Source organism: Saccostrea cucullata, unplaced genomic scaffold (assembly GCF_032062105.1).
Source record: "Saccostrea cucullata isolate Sc308-1 unplaced genomic scaffold, CSIRO_AGI_Scuc_v1 ctg1897, whole genome shotgun sequence".
In the NCBI taxonomy this organism is placed as follows: domain Eukaryota; kingdom Metazoa; phylum Mollusca; class Bivalvia; order Ostreida; family Ostreidae; genus Saccostrea; species Saccostrea cuccullata.
Window position 1 is genome coordinate 28,290 of NW_026937375.1, and position 17,556 is coordinate 45,845.

General features: G+C 37.1%; 1 protein-coding gene and 1 long non-coding RNA gene across 2 annotated transcripts; one reads left to right on the forward strand and one right to left on the reverse strand.

The window, feature by feature from the left end:
* Positions 1 to 471: 471 nt before the first annotated feature.
* On the forward strand, positions 472 to 2,829 carry LOC134248096 (uncharacterized). The gene is made up of 3 exons (XM_062730518.1): positions 472 to 711; positions 818 to 1,495; positions 1,618 to 2,829. The coding sequence occupies exons 1-3, from the start codon at positions 472 to 474 to the stop codon at positions 2,827 to 2,829; spliced, it is 2,130 nt and encodes a 709-aa protein (XP_062586502.1).
* Positions 2,830 to 13,202: 10,373 nt separating this feature from the next.
* On the reverse strand, positions 13,203 to 14,686 carry LOC134248093 (uncharacterized). The gene is made up of 3 exons (XR_009987974.1): positions 14,637 to 14,686; positions 13,721 to 13,831; positions 13,203 to 13,365 (listed from the first exon to the last, which is right to left on the reverse strand). It is a non-coding gene; the product is annotated as an uncharacterized LOC134248093 (long non-coding RNA).
* Between the last annotated feature and the right edge of the window lie 2,870 nt (positions 14,687 to 17,556).

Here is a 17,556-nt window from a genome sequence, read left to right on the forward strand (position 1 = left end):
GGACGTGAAGACCTTTCAGTCGGTGTTACCTGGATACCAGATCCACGTTCTTTCTAAAGATTGCTTTAACGCCATCGTGTACCAAGGACCGGAAGCCGATAAAAAGATCTACTCATATCACCACAACAATCATTATGCTGTGATCACTACGATGTCGGGGTTCATGAAAAGAAATTTTTTCTGCCAGAAATGCCAAAAAGGATATGACCACAAAGAAAAGCATGTCTGCAATGAACCATGTCATCATGCCACGAATGCCATGACGACCAATCAGAAGACTGGCAGTATTGTTCCACGTGCAATCGATATTTCAAGAACACGACCTGTTTCCAGCGACACGCCGAACTGACGTCCCAAGGCAATTCCACGTGTCATACGTACTATCGTTGCCGTAAGTGCTCCACCACAGTGAACAGAAACAAATCGAGACAACCGCACGTGTGTGGAAACAAATACTGTGACATTTGCAAAATGTTTATGTCCGAAGATCATGTGTGTTACATGAAGACCACAGAAGAGGAAGAAGAAACCAAGCTGTTGAAAAGAAAATGGAAGATCACGGTCGATGAAGGCGACGAACAACTCAAACAGTGGATATTTTTCGATTTTGAATGCACACAGGATGACATGATCCAGTGTGATGAGGGTTATTCTCCCCAGATATCCATAAAAATGTGGAAATTGTCATCGCAAAAACTGTCACTCAAATCCGTGCGAACAGGGCTTTGTTCCGAGGAAAATCACTTCTTGCAAAAATTGCAACCATTCGTCGTGTGGTTCATATCGACACCTGCCCAATTTATGTGTGGTTCATAAGGTGTGCGAAGAATGCATTGACGAAGACGAGATCAACGAGCATAGCTACTGTTCATTATGCCAATACAAGCAACACATTTTCAATGGTCCAAACACACGTGACGACTTCTGTAAATGGCTGTTCTCGGACGAAAACGAAGGAGCCAAAGTCTTCTGTCATAACTTTCGAGGGTACAATAGCTATCCCATCGTCAGTTACTTGTACGAGAACGCCATCTTGCCGGAGGTGATCATGAATGGGTCCAAATTCATGAGCATCGAGATACCTCATCTCAAAATGAAATTTCTGGATTCCATGAATTTCATACCCATGGCTCTCTCAAAGATGCCAAAGGCGTTTGATATACCTGAAGTCGCCAAGGGCTATTTTCCACATCTATACAATCGAAAAGAAAACCAAAGGGCTATCATGAATCACCTACCAGACGTACAGTTTTATAATGCAGATGGTATGATGCCTGATGATCGCACCAAGTTTCTCCAATGGTACGAAGAACATCAACACGATAGTTTTGATTTTCAGAAAGAAATAATAAAATATTGCCAGTCTGATGTCGATATTCTCAGGCGATGGTGTCTCAAATTCCGCGACATCTTCATGGACATGACGTCACGAGATGATCGGGACGGCTTTGACCCTTTCGAGCGCTGCATCACCATTGCCTCGGCTTGTAATCTGGTATTTCGCATTCTCTTTTTGGAAAAAGTCTATCGGCATTATACCACCCCAAGGGTATCGTCTGAAAGACAAACAATCCTTCAAGGCCATGCAGTGGATAAAATATCATGCTCATCAAACAGGTAGAGATCCAGCATGCAGGCAACATGGGAGAAAAAGTGATTGGACCATACAGAGTCGATGGATACTATGAAATAGGGGATCAGAAAGTAGTAATGGAATTCCATGGTGATTATTGGCACGGTAACCCCAAATGTTATTCTGCCAACACCCTCAATAAAGTTGTGGGAATGACCATGGGAGACCTCTATCAGAGAACCTTGGAAAAGAGAAGTTACTTGGAATCTTTGGGATATACTTACCTGCAGATGTGGGAGTCTGATTTTGATCGGGCCGTAGAGTCCACAGACAAAATGAAGTCTTTTATAGAGCACCTAGAGTTAACCTCGCCCTTACAACCTAGAGATGCATTTTTCGGCGGAAGAACCGAAGCCTTTAAACTGCATGCCCAGGCAAATGAAGACACCGATATCAAATATTTTGATGTGACTTCACTCTATCCCTTCATCAATAAAATGGACAAGATTCCATTGGGACGCCCCCAGATCGTGACTGAAAATTTTGATGTTCTTCAAAACTACGAAGGCCTCGTCAAATGCCGCATCCTTCCCCCAAAACATCTATACATGCCAGTTCTTCCATCGAAAATCAACAATAAGCTCCTGTTTGGCCTCTGTCGAACGTGCATGGAGAAACACATGCAGACCTGTGAGCACACCGATCGGGAAAGAATGATTACTGGAACCTGGGTCACCGATGAGGTCAAAAAAGCCGTAGAAATGGGTTACGTAATAGACAAGATTTTCGAAGTGTGGCATTTCGATCGTATATCACAGTACGATCCACTAGCAAAATCGGGCGGAGCATTCACTGACTACGTCAATACATTTCTCAAAATGAAGCAAGAGGCATCTGGTTGGCCAAAATGGTGTCAAACAGAAGAAGACAGACACAAGTACATAGAGGAATACCACCAAAGAGAAGGAATTCGTCTCGAATATCATAACATCGTATCGAACCCAGGTCTCAGAGCGCTGGCAAAACTTATGCTTTATAGTTTTTGGGGTAAATTTGGTCAGCGAGAAAACATGCCCAAAACAACGTACGTGACAGATCCCTGCGAATATTTCGATATGTTGACTAGCAATTACCAACAGGTCAAAGACGTCAGCTATGTGTCCGAAGAGATGGTACGACTCCACTGGGTCTTAAACGACGATTTTGTGGAGACCAATGGTCGATCGCAGCGTACACTACGGCCCAGGCCCGTCTAAAATTATACTCCTATCTGGAAAAATTAGGCGATCGGACTCTATATGCTGACACGGATTCGGTCATCTTACCGCACGGGCTGGGGAATTGTCGCCGCCTCTGGGTGATTACTTGGGGGATATGACAGACGAGACCCCCGGTAAGAAAATCCTTTCCTTTGTCACCGGCGGACCGAAAACTTATGCATATACCGCCCAAGACCAAGATGGGAAGATAAGTACCTGTTGCAAAAGTAAAGGTATCACACTGAATTACAAGAACAGTTTGGATATCAACTTTGATATCATCAGAAATATGATCACTTCCAGCGAAGCGTCTGTCGTCACGGTCCGGAACGATTACAAAATTGCCCGAGATTCCAAAACCACAGAAATCATCACCAGAAAGGAAAATAAAGACTACAAACTTGTTTTTGACAAAAGAGTCCTGCAAAGTGGATTGATATCTGTACCATACGGATATTTGAATGTATCATAGAGATTTTTCTTTGTACTTAGAATCTGTAATTTGTGTATGTTATGATTTCTTGTATCGAACAATGCTATTATGATAGTCCTTTTATTTCGATGTAATGGTAATATACTGGTATATTTGAATCTGTCATAGAGAGCTTACTTTGTACTCAGAAACTGTAATTTATGATGTTAAGATTTTTTGTATTGAGCAAATTCTTATGATAGTTCTTTTATCTCGATGTATTAGTAATGCACAGTTATATTAACTTACTTTGTACTCAAAAACTGCAATGTGAGTATGTTATGATTTATTGTATTGTAAAATGCTATGGTGAGAGTCTTTCTTTCTCGATGTATTGGTAATATACAGGTATATTTGGTTGTATCACAGATAACTTATTTTGTACTCAGAAACTGTAATATGAGTATCTTATGATCTCTTGTATCAAAGGATGCTATTATATCCTTCTATCTCGATGTATTGGTAACACACAGTTATGTATTTTTGATGTAGATTACATGTACAGTTTTTTGTATTAAAATGATGAAAACTTTTTTTATGTTTTTTTTAAGAGAAGTATCTTTGGGTAGGAAAAAAAGTGAAAATAGCGAACCATATCATGGCTTTTTATAGAGTCTTCTTCGACCGGTCACGGTAGGCTAGTGGTAGAGCGTTCGCTTCGTGATCGGGAGGCCCGGGTTCGATTCTCGATCTCGGCGCCGCGTCATACCTTGACGTTAAACATAGGTAGTGACTGTTCCTTCGCCAAGCGCTCGGCACTAGATGTGAAAGTCACGGGTCTTTCGGATATGACTTTAAAAATGTAGGTCCCGTGTCACGGTAGGCGTTGCACGATAAAGAACCCTCACTGCTCAATGGCCCTGAGTGCCGAGTATAGGTCTAACTTTAAAGCCCTTCATCAGCAGACAATAAAAAAATATCGAAAGGGAGTTAAACAATCAATCAATCGTTCACTTCCTGGGACAACAAGAATTAAACAAAAGACAAAGACATAGGCTCCCGGGGGCCCCGCCGCGGACCTTTGGGCTTCCGGATCCATACGTTTCCGGATCCCTGATATCCGGAGCTCATAAGTTTCCGGTGACCTTTCATTCCGGAATCCCAAGTTACCGGAAACGTTGATCTGGTTGTAATGCACAGTGTAATGAGCCAATCACCGACGGGATCTCGTCTATAAAAGGGGACTTACCTTTCATGTATGTCATTAAGCGAAAGGACTCCAAAGGATCAACGTGTATACTTGCCAAGATTGCTCAAAGGCTTACGTCTGGCCTCACGACCTGATTCGTCATGTTAAACACAAACACACGGAATGGCAACAACAACAGCAGCAGCAACAACAGCAGCAGCAGCAACAACAACAAAAGGAGTTTATGTTTCAACATCCTTTTACGGCTAATGTATCGGGACCCACCTCCTCGGGAAAGACGTATTTCATGAAAACATTGTTGCAACATTGTATGAGCAAGATTTCCCCTCCACCAGAGAGAATCTTGTGGCTCTATAAGCGATGGCAACCCCTGTATGACATCATCAAAGCCACGGTGAATCCCTCGGTCGAATCCATTAGACCTGGAGCAAGATTCTTCCGTTCACCCCGGAACGAGGAATCTCGTCATTTTAGACGATCTCATGTCGACGGCGGCCAAAGATTCTAGAGTCAACGAGTTGTTTACGGAGGGAAGTCATCACAGAAATCTATCGGTCGTGGCTATCAATCAAAATCTGTTTTATAACAAAGATCCCACCCAAAGACGAAATTGCCACTACCTGGTCCTGTTTAACAATCCTGTGGACAGACAGCAAGTCATGACCTTGGCTCGACAGATGTATCCCGAAAATCCTCAACACCTGCTGAGATATTTTAAAGACACTACTTCCAAGCCTTATGGATACCTGTTGGTGGATTTGAAGCCAACTACACCCGAAAATCTGCGCATGCGCACTGACGTCTTGAATCCTATAAAACAGCACGAAGCAGAGAATTCTCCTCATTCGCCAACAGCTATTCCTACCGAGCGGACGTACCACAGACCGGTTCCTTCAACCTTCCAATCCATTGATGTCTTGAATCCTATTAAACAGCCGGGAGCAGAGAATTTCCCTCATTCTCTGTTTGATATTCCAACCGATCGGACGTACCACGCATCGGTTCCTTCAACGGACCAATCCATTGGGTCGGATTTTCAACACGTCATACCTACAGAAGATATGCCTTCCTTTGACGATTGTAGTCTGGTCTTTGAAAACGTCCACGACCTTCAAAGACATGTGAAAAGATAGTGTCCCGAAAACGGACAAAGGAAAGATGATATTGCCCCCATGGAGATGGATAAGGCAAAAGCCCCCCCTTTCAAACCAGGGAAGGAAAATGATGACGAACACGAAGTCTTTAACTTTCTCCTGGAAAGGGCAAAAGAAGACAACGAAAAACTATAGGACCTGAAATATGATAAATACATAAAGGAAGGTCTATCAAGAGAAGACGCCAGAGTTCAAACGGAGGAAAAAATGGGCTCAAAAGACCTGAAGAAATTCTCAGAAAAGTATGGACAACTCATCCTGTACATCCTACAGTTACAAAACGGATCCATTCACACCAAGGTCATGGATGATGTTAAAGATTTCCTGTCCGAAGGCTATGGCGAACGCAGAGCCATCAGAATGGCTTTGAATAAGAATCGTCCTGTCCTTGAAGAAATGTGGGATCCTGAGAGTGATACGGAGATCGACGATGCTTTCGAAAGCGAAGACCAAGAGAGAGAGAATGACGATAGCGAGATGGAAGAAGATAGTGATGAATCCTAAGATGTCTAAATAACATTTTAAGTCTTTGTCCATTTATTGTTTGAAAAATGAACTATCGAATGTATATTGTTGCATTTACTTGAATAAACAGTGAAAAAAACAGTATTGTTATTTATGTCATCATAAGTCACGTGATTAGGTATTTTAATAGGGGTTAGGGTACATTGAAGCTTCATTTTAACGTTGTCCATGCCAGAAGAAACATGTCTTGGGAGGATTATCTCAAGCAAGTGTATTACGATCCATCCACAGCTGGTAGTTTTACCGGAGTGGATAAATTATTCAGATACGTTCAAAAAGAGGGAAAATATGATATCAGCAAGTATAAGGTACGCAAATGGTTACAGAGACAAGAACCTTACAGTCTTCAGCGACCCTTGAGACGACATTATCGTCGCAATCAGGTCGTCGTCGCTGGCCTTGATGATCAATGGGACGCTGATCTCATGGACATGACCAAATTCAGCAAAGAAAATGAGGGTGTGCAGTTCGTACACTAGGTCATCGATATCTTCTCCAAGTACCTGTGGATGCGACCTTTAAAGGATAAGAAAGGGCCAACGACAGCCCGGGCGTTCGAAGACGTATTGCGTGAGGGGAGGCAACCTACGAAGCTTCGCACAGACAAAGGACAAGAATTCCGATCAAAAGCCTTCAATAATGTATTAAAGGATCACAACATCGAACATTTTTATTCTCAAAACACCGAAGTGAAAGCAAACTATGCAGAGAGAGCCATCAAGACGATTAAAAATAAGATGTATCGTTACATGACATTCAAACAATCCGAACGATACATTGACCGTCTTCAGGAATTCGCTCGGAGTTACAACAAGACAAGGATACGTTTAAGATTGAAAAGATCCTCAAGACCCGTGGAAGAGGACCAAACAAACAATATTTTGTAAAATGGCTGCATTGGCCAAAGAAGTGTAATTCTTGGATAAATGCTGATGATATGGCTGCATAATTTAGTGCAATTATCATTGCTTACCTTGAAATTATATGTATTCAGACTTTTGTAGAAAATATTGCTCTTCATGTCTTGCAATAAAATATGAACAAAAACAATGTGTTGTTTTGATCATCCCCCGACTGATCTTTACTCGTCGACACCTTAAATTTGATATGTATTTTTAATTTGCATTTGATGAGCCCGATAGACCCCTGGGCTGAACATTACCCGTCAAGACCTTCCATTTGATAGGTCACAATAAACCCTTTGAGTTACCTTTTGATTTTGCACTCGATGACCCCAGAACACACCCCGGCTGAACTGTACTCGTCGAGACCTTCCATTTGATATGTCACACGATACCCTTTGGGTAACTTTTTATTTTGCACTTGATGACCCCTGACCACCCCCGGGCTGAACTCTACGCGTTGAGACCTTCTATTTAATATGTCACACGATACCCTTTGGATAATTTTTGATTTTGCACTTAATGACCCCGGACCACCCCCGGGATGACCTCTCCTCGTCAAGTCCTTCCATTTGATATATCAAACGATACCTTTTAAGTAGCTTTGATTTTGCACTTAATGACCCCGGACCACCCCCGGGATGACCTCTTCTCGTTCAGACCTTTCCTTTGATAGGTCACGTGACCAAATATTCAAATGATGCCTTCTGATTGGTCGAAAGTTTGATGACGTCATTGGCGCGAAATTTGAATCGTGATCTATATGCGCGCCCTCCACTACTAAAGTATATTACTTCTGATATCATTAAAGTCCTAAAAATACACGCGTCCTTGCAAAGAATATGGTTTTTATCAGAAAAAATTGCCAATATTTCCATTTGATTGGTAACAGTTACAACTACTGAGTTAAATATCGCATGAGGATAAAACGTACGTTTAACCAGAGACGTATAATAGAGGGACTGCTGACTCTTTCGGAGCACTCCAGATTTTTCATGACGTTTCAAAAAATTCGAGTTCCGAATGGAAAATCATCTTCCGTTTTTCGCAGCGCCCTCACCGGGAGGCATAAAAACTATAAACAGTATGGCGTTTCATCATAAGAATGTGTAAAACACATCGCTTAAACTTCAATATCAAGCAAAATTTACCTGTGGCATTAATCGTAGGAGGATTAGATACTTTTGTTTGTATGACGACAAAGAACTGAGAACACATTTAAATACAATAAATAGATGAAATCCATCTAACCCCGTCTCGAGTTGCATTCGTTCAGTCTGTCTTTTTCAAGGTATAACACTAAAAATACACTATAAAATGTATTTTATAGTGTAGGATAAGACTAATTATGACGAGCTCATCTGTTTGCAATGTTGATTTTGCAGTTGCATGTATTAATTACATGGTTTTTAATACCTACATAGGTGTTACAGCTGTGTTGGGTTTCAGGTTGGTGTACGACAACTGTTGTTTCACAGTTTGTTTTTATACTTTCATTAAATAATATTTTTTTTTTTTTAAATGCTAAAATTAATGTTTTTTAGTGTATTGCGGTATAGAAAAATAAATCCATATTTTTATGTTTTTTATTTTTTTAACTACATATCTACATTATTTTGGCATTAAAAACAAAACAAAATACAATTAAAAAATACACCACCCTGAAACGAGACTAATGTTGTAACATGTAATCTAGTCCAGCAACTCATACATTGTATGATTTACAGGTTTTTAAAACAATGTTTAAGTACTTGACTAGTGATCATTTTTACATATTTAAGAAATTTAAAATGTACACTCCCACATGAAGCTTTTACAAGTTTCAGCTTTCCTGACCCAGTCACAGGTGCTTGAGGACAGGACCACCTACCTCCCCTAATATAGACCCCTGTGCCTATTATACTTTTTTCACATAAATTAAATATGGATGACACATTTGTGATATAATCTATCCTATCAATTCAAAAAATTTGCTTATTAGAAACCAAGTTTTTATAAAAATTTCTAACCACTCTCTATAGTTGATTTTCATATATAGAATGTAGGGTAGATTTTATAACATGTGTTTTAGGTAAGTTTTCGATTTGTTAACGTTGATATAGATCTTATCACAAATATGTCCATGGAAGATTATTTATGAGAAAAAAGTCGAAAAAGCCCAGGGGTCTATATCGAAAAGGGGGGGGGGGGGTGGTGTTCCTGTCCTCAAGCACCTGTGGACCCATGGTTCCTGAGAAAATTTTAAGTTTTTTCCTATATATTTCCATGTAAAACTTGGATTCTAAATCATGGCCCCATTCTACCCCTGGTGTTATAAATTGAACAATTTAGAATCTACACTACCCCAGGATGCTTTCACACAAGTTTTTCTGGCTCTGTGGTTCTTGAGAAAAAGAATTTTTCCTTTTTATTAAATTCTATGCATAACTTGGCTTCCCTATTGTGACCCTGTCCTACCTCCAGGAGTCATGATTAAATAATATAGAATATGCACTACCTTGGGATGCTTCCACATAAGTTTCAGGTTTTCTGGCCCAGTGGTTCTTCGACTTGAGAAGAAAATTTTAAAATTATTTTTTTCTATATACATGTTTTTCTATGTTAAACTTTGATTCCTTAGTGTGGCCCAGCCCAACCCTGGGGGTCATGATTTGAACAAATTAGAATCCACACAATCCCAGGATGCTTCCACAGTTTTTACATTCTGGCCCAGTGGTTCTTCAATATTTTTTTCAAGACACCACCCTATTTTTGTCTCTTCTTGATTATCTCCCCTTGTAAGGAACTTGACCGTTCATTTTAACAATTCAAACTCACCTTCACCCTGGGATGCTTTGTACCAAGTTTGGTTAAAATTGACCCAGAGGTACTTGAGAAGAAGTCGAAATTGTGAATATTTTAGACGGAGATACAAAGGACAAAATGTCGTCAGAAAAGCTCACTTGAGCCTAAAAACTAGGAGTTCAAAAAATACAAAAATATGCATTGGCAAGTTTAAGTTAGATTTATTGTCATACATTTAGGCCTTGTTCATGTACATATAGTATATTTCATTTTATACATGTATGCATCACATAGAAATTTGAAATGTTCATCACACATTTCTTTACTAAGAATTTACAGTCCAAGCAGTGGGAAAATGTTTGGGAAGAATATTCATTAATTAAATTCTTGGAAGTCTTAATTCTTTTTTTTTACAAATACTATGGAGAGAGATGGCTCAGAAAAACATAAAAGTTTCTGATATTATTTCTTATTCATTTGCAGTATTGTTGAAAAACCACACAACATGTCAATGTTTGTTTCAGTGCCGTTTTGAGCGTGGCTACGAGGGTTGTCCCAAAATTTCGTAGACTGAGCTCATATCTTTGAAAGAAATTAATGTATCTTTATAAAATTTTCAGGGTGGATAAAGCATGTTCTTGGCAGATAAATTACGAAGTTTTATTATGTTTACTTGAAAACTTTTTGAGTAATAACATTTAAAGTGATATAGTTCTCTAACACCCGGAGCAATCTGCAACGTCAAAAAATACAAATGTCAACGGTTCAAATTTTTTGAGAAAATATTTCAATTACCAGAATCAAATTCTTAAATTAGACGAAACGTTTATAGTTATAAATGAAAAATATCTTAAAGCTATATATGCCGTATTAGTGTTTTATTTTAAAAGTAATAAATATATGTGGTGTCTCATCAAGTTATATAAGTTATATACTCTCTGCAAATAAGACAATTCCACTCCATCACTTTTAAAAGTTATGAAATATTATTTGGTAAAAATTATTTTCTCTCCGTGTTGGATAAAAAACCGCCTCTTATTGAAATATTCATGATCACGTTGTCTCGCATGTTTACAGCAAACAATGGTCCAGTCTCGTGAATGAACCGAAAAGCATGATGGTCTACTACGTTTTTACTACAAACACGTGAGTTAGGGATTGTCAATATTGAGAGCACCTCAGAGTTAGTTGCTTTTTGTACCGAGGAAAAATCACATTCAATTGTCCTTTCAATGGACATTTTCGGTTGGGTGAACTTCTACTTATGTCAGCGACTATAGATAAAGAAGTGTGGAAACCATGTTGTGCCAAAATGAAATAACTAATACAAACAAATGATATAATTTGATCAATCAAAATGGTTATTAGTTACATTCGATTCTGCATTCCTTAATGGTTCAAAACAACAAAGAGTATTCCACAGAATATCATGTATGAATCTGCGCAATATACCAAATGCCAAAACAAGAATACTACTAAATAATATAATTACATTCTTTACATATGAACCACAGTATTTCTGACCCCTTGAAAATAATATAAAAAATCTTGCAAGTAGGTTATCAGCATTGGCTCGGGCTAATTCGAAAGTGAAATTTGGAGTTTGGCAGTAAATTGTAGTGAATGAATAAAATTTAGTAGTGAAAGATATTGGAACCTATTTTACTTGTCAGATTTCTTCGAGCTATTTGATTTTTATTCTAACTGTTCTATCCCCCCCACCCACTTAAAAAAACCCAATGCTACCTACCTGAATTAACTCTTCTTAATGGTGTTCATCGAAATGCTTGGTTGTGCCCTCAAACTGGAATAGTTTTTAGAGGCCTGGAATTCCTTGACCATATTTTATTTTATTAGCCCAACTATTTCTAAGAAGGCAAGATGTATGGTATGTAAGTTTCATCTATATATGTTAATATGTAGTTCATATTAAAAACCAAAAGGGATTATTGACGATATCCCATTCAGGATGTAAACATAGCAGTTTAAATTACTTTCCTTACATTGTACTTGACCTAAAATATTTTTTGCGCATAATGCGCTCCATATACTGAAGATCCGTAAATGTTCACCGAACCGAAAATGTCCACTAGCAGTAGCAGTACAGCACGGGGAAACTCTAAACAAACGGACCTGTACAATGGAGTGGGGGAAACTTTAAATTTTCATCATTGTTAATCATTTGTATGCAAATATGAGCATGGGATTAGTAGACAATAATGTACATAATGCATCAAGTCTTTCTGAGAGCGATTTAAAAAACTAGCCTTTTTGAAAATCACATGTAGTATTTAATGTAGTAACCCATAATTGCATTAAATGCAACTCATTGAGCTGATTGGTCTATTTGTGTCCCTCACTGATCAGACGTCACATAAAATATTTTCCTCGACCTGATGATCCTCGTGATGCTTTTCCCGCGCACATGCGCAGATCCAGGATAAACGTCAGTCCTTTATAAATATGCATGTGAATATCGTGTTCTTTTCCTGACCAGTACTTTGTTAATACCGAATAAAATTTAGTCGAATTTGCAATAATGCTTCAATTTTGGTAGCTTATCATACTCCAGAAATTTTTGTTCGGTTTCAGCTGTGCAAAAATACTGTTTAACACGGCATACATATCTTTAATTACTATGATATGATCAAACATTAAATTATGTAAACAAAGTATATGCATGTACAGGTATGAAATAATAATAATTTGAAAACGCTATATTTCTGCGGACTTTTTGTCTATTTTCTCTAATGGATTTGCACAATGGAACTCTTGCCCATTTCTTGGCCCTGTCTTTTATTTTAATTACTGTTATTGACACATACAAAGAGAAACCGTTTTAGTCATTTTAAATACTAAGGAGGAGAAAAGTTTCCTAGTCTACCAAACATTTATGACTGGTACATTTCTGTAAGAGTGAATTCAGGATCAAAACACTTGATCATAGTCCAGTGCACCGCCTGGGCCAAAGCAGCCGCCATTTTTCAAAAATTTGGATTTTAACCCCATGTATATAAAACGTTATAAAATTCATATTTATCAAAGCATACACACCAAACTTTGAGGAAATATAGTTAATAAAACAATATTAAGAATTTTCATTTCCATTCAATAAAATATGGGGTAATTATTACTTTTCCGTAGGATTTTAAATATAATATACCAAATTTTAATTGCAACTTTTGAGTTTGTGCCACCTTCCTACACCAGACAATGAAATGTGTCTTTTAAATTGGAATAATTTGTGTAGTTACTCCATATTTGTCCATAAATTTATTAGATAGTTTTGTTTTAACCTATATACGAAGTTTCATTCATGTATGACGTAGGGTTCCTACAAAACAACGCTTGTCTACGGAATTTTGGGACAACCCTCGTATATTTTATGCAGCAACACAATTTTTAGCTTTACAGCTTACTGAACAACTATTTGTTGTCTTATTCATCCTTAGATCTCACTTAACACACCCTTATGAAGTAGGTCAAGGTCTTTTGGGAAAACAAGTTCAGAATCTTGTAGAATCAATCATGAGAGGTACTGTTACTCTGAAAATATGAAAAAGGCAAATTCAATGAAGAAAAGAATTTAATAACCTCATGAAATAAACTGTAAAACCTGGGATAATAATTGTTCATTGTTTAGTATATTTCAAAAAAACAATACAAAAGCAGTAAAAAAATAGATCAATAATCCCCATGAAACAAGGGCACTGAAAGGTGGAGCATCCCCTTGCAAAGAACATATAAGATTATCACTCTATAAATCAAGGTAATACATGTATTCGATATTGATCCTGATGCAAATTTTGATGTAAATAACACATGATTACAGTCATGTGAAGCAAAATGATACATTTTAAAAAATTTATTGTGATATAAATGAGTAAAAATTGCCACTTACTTAATAGATTTATGGTGGTCAGGATAAATTCACACATAAAATATTAAGCATTCTTCATTTCCTCTGCTTGCAATCTGTGTATGTTGTTGAGGAGAGTGATTTCTGACATACCTGGAGATTACATGAACAAGTATTCATCTTTACATGATGTAAAAATTTAACATCCTTATTATACATTCTTGGATATACAAAAAAGTAAATAATACATCTCAATACTATGATAAAGTCTTTAAAATGTTGAGAAACTTCAGGCCCCTTTTGTGGGGACAAATCTTTGTTGAGCAAATGAAAAAAAGGAAAAGAAAAACATATTAATTTAAGGGAAAAATTAAAGCAAAGGTAGTTTTTAATGTTCGAATAGCACATACAAGTATTATATTGATGGGGGAAGTGGGGGGGGGGGGGGGTCCACAACATATACAGTGTACCCATTTACTGTTGAAAATGTACACTAAAAGTTGCACCCCCCACCCCAATTTTTATTTTATTATTTATTTTTTATTTTTCTACATATTGTTCTGACAATTTCCTTCACTTTTTTATTTGTTTGTCTTCAAGTTTTTTTTTTCCAGATAACTTGTCATACATTTACATACCCCCCCCCCCCTCTTTTAAAACGAAGCGTGCATGTATACTTGCTAATTTTCCCTCCTTTACCGTTTCCTAATGACCTGAGTCTACAATGTTTATGAAGAGAGCAACTTTTCAACAAGAGAACATTTTTATTCAGAATTAATAATGTTGTACCGACAACGACATGATGTAAACATCATGACGCATGGTCTCGTTATCCGTGTTATCTTTTTAATTTCTCTTTATAGCTGCAAAAATACATCATAGATACCCACCTTTTGTAACTTATTATTGACGTGCAGGCTATAAATAATAAAATATGCAATATATTAGCAATATTTACCTCAAAGTTTGCGAAGAAAACACTGCAGCTAATACGACCGGAAGTCTTTCTATGCCTCCCGGTGATAATTTGGCTGGAAAAAGAGTCAGCGGTCCCTCTATTATATGTCTCTGGTTTAACTAGAACCTCGGACCCCCCCCCCCCGCAAATAGTTCGTCATTTTGCCTAGTGAAAACATTTTAGGACTCTTCATACATTAAAGGCACCGGAGTAAATCCATATATATCAATACGGAGATCTTAGGTCACCTTATATATTGATTAAACTTTATCTTATAAATAATTTTCTCTGTCTTACTCAAAAAACTACATTAATAACTTTATACAAATCTACTTTCTAATGTATCAACAGGAATATGAAGGTAATTTGAAATCGACAACATCTTGATGTCAAAAGATTCATTGTCGGACATCTACAGGCGCCACCCCCTCTCCTGGTTTACAAATGTTTTAATTTTAAATTTATCAAGCAATGCATAAATTATTACCAGCAGTTTGAGCAACCAATGAATTTGTTGTTGCACTAGAAATTGCACACGAGCAAAAACGAACGACTATTTCTTGATTCGTTAAGTAATATAATAAGATGTAGACCTCTCTGATATGAGAAAAGAATAAGAATTAATAACCAGAAGGGAGCTATATACAGTACCACCCATTGAAAAAAGTGCAAATTTACTGCCTACAATAATGAGCTCTTTATCTTTTTTAAACGGCAAATTTTACATATTTCTTCCAATGTGTGTTTACCAAATCTACGAACAACTTTCATATAAACAAACTGCAAAAGTGAATTCGGCCGTATATTACGTAGGCAAATTTTTCGATGGTCTCAATTCCAGGCACAGAAGCGCTATAGACTAAGATTTTGGTAAAAGAATCCACAGACTTTTACTGGTCGAGACCACTAGATTTTCTGACATCAGCATAAATTTGCATGTAAAGCTATCTTAGCTGTTAACTATACCCACTGGTAAATGAGTTGCAATGCAATATGGGCTACTATACGTCCTCAACTGTGTTGAAAATATGTCGACTTGAAATGTCCCTTGGAAACTTATTTTCAATTATTTTTTTTAGGTTCATAAAAGAAATGTTAAAAATGGATGTATTATCTTCCTTTATATGCTCACATTTACAAAATTTGCTTCATGAAGCCTTATATTAACTTATAACACATCGGCCTAAACCATTGTTCGAAGAGACGTACATATGTATGTGCTATCGTGTCGATATTTAAGCACTAATTTTTTTCATGTGATTGATATATACATGTACATAGTTTTAAACAGCAGTGCAAGGTAAGCTATAATTATTTAACCCCTAAGTGTTATAAAAAAGTTTTTAATGTACGTGCAAACATCAACCTTAACGCCTTTGCACATTACGCGAACGTACTTTCGAAGTAACTATTAATTATCTAAAACAACTGCAATATTAAATGTGAGCATGGAGCAATGTCTTTGGAATGTAATCTTTCAATTTTGAACTTAAAAAAATGAAAAAGATATACGTTTTTTTCCGGTGACGAATTGAATATTATCGAAACCGACGAAAACCAGGTGTCGCCATTGAATAGTAAACACGTCGTAGACTGTTATGCTTTGGGACTCATTTACTTGATAAGCAAACAGGTGTGAAGAAGATATCGTCAGTGTTGAAAATTGCCTTCCATATAAGTTAGTGGTCTCGACCTGTTTAAGAACTTTTAAATGATAATAAAACTCAAAATTTAGTTTTATTATACTGAATATATTTTCAAACTTACTAATTTCTATCTAAAAGCATGTACTAAACGATGAGAAAAAACTGAGATGCCAAACAGAGATCAATCTCAAAAATGTATTAACAAGGGAAATTTGTAGAGCATAAAACACAGATCCCAAATTTCTAGAGATGGGATCAGGTGGGAGAGATCAGGAAGGAGCATCCCTTTCTTAACTGGTCATATCAATTTTATTCTCATCAGCTTGCTTTGAGGACTATCTTTCAATGGAATGGGAATGATAAAATCATTTGTAATATCAATTCGAAGACCAGAGTTCATCTGGTTTTAAGAAATGAATGTCATATTTCTTTCTTTGATCGATGTATCAAAGAAAAATTTGGACGGAAAACTTCATCAATGCGCGTAGTGCATTGATGAAAAAGTTTTCCGTCCGAATTTTTCTTTGATACATCGATCAAAGAAAAAAATATTATATTCATTTCTTATCATTTAATTATGATTTTAAATTAATAAAATGAAAGTTTCTTTCACTTTTCTATTAAATTTATGCATCAAATACAGTGCGCACGAATACATAACCAAATTACGTTAACGTTGCTGAAAATTCAAAATGGCTCTAACCAGCTAACGAAAAACGTTCTCAAATATTGCCGTATGATTACCAACAGTCTCCAAAATAATTAACAGTTCTTAAACACAAAAAACTTACCTGTTGTGTTATCCTTTTGGGTATATTTTCCCCGGTAAGTTATCTAAGTTAGTAAATGTAACGGGAAGCTACTCAAGTATCCTAACAGTTTTAGATCACAGAAATTTTGGATTTCATTTGCGCATCTTTTCATTTGAATTTCAAACCGAATATATGAATACGTATCACAACCTGTCAATGCTGTAAACCCTGAAAGAGTCTGCTGCCCATAGTTCAAGATTAAAGAATTCCATCCTCAGTTCATGCATTGTCGTTTTTCTCGATCGCTCGTTTCCCACGATTTATAACAGATTTACGGTTTTCCCCGCTTTGGTAGCATAATACAACATTTTTTCAGAGTTCTATTGTTTCATACCAGATATCTCAAAGTCAAACATTTAAGAAAAGGTTGCAGATTAAACCATTTCTTCCCTTCTTTTCCGTAACTGTTTTGTCGTCATGCAAACGATTTTAATTTGTTTAGCAAAGGGGGATAATTCAAAA

What these genes read in the sequence shown, in the direction of transcription:
- LOC134248096 (XM_062730518.1), top strand. Translation starts at nt 472, where the DNA reads ATGTTTATGTCCGAAGATCATGTGTGTTACATGAAGACCACAGAAGAG. An exon ending in AAAAACTGTCACTCAAATCC is followed by an intron (nt 712 to 817) that starts GTGCGAACAGGG and finishes GTGGTTCATAAG; the next exon opens with GTGTGCGAAGAATGCATTGA. An exon ending in TTGCCTCGGCTTGTAATCTG is followed by an intron (nt 1,496 to 1,617) that starts GTATTTCGCATT and finishes CTCATCAAACAG; the next exon opens with GTAGAGATCCAGCATGCAGG.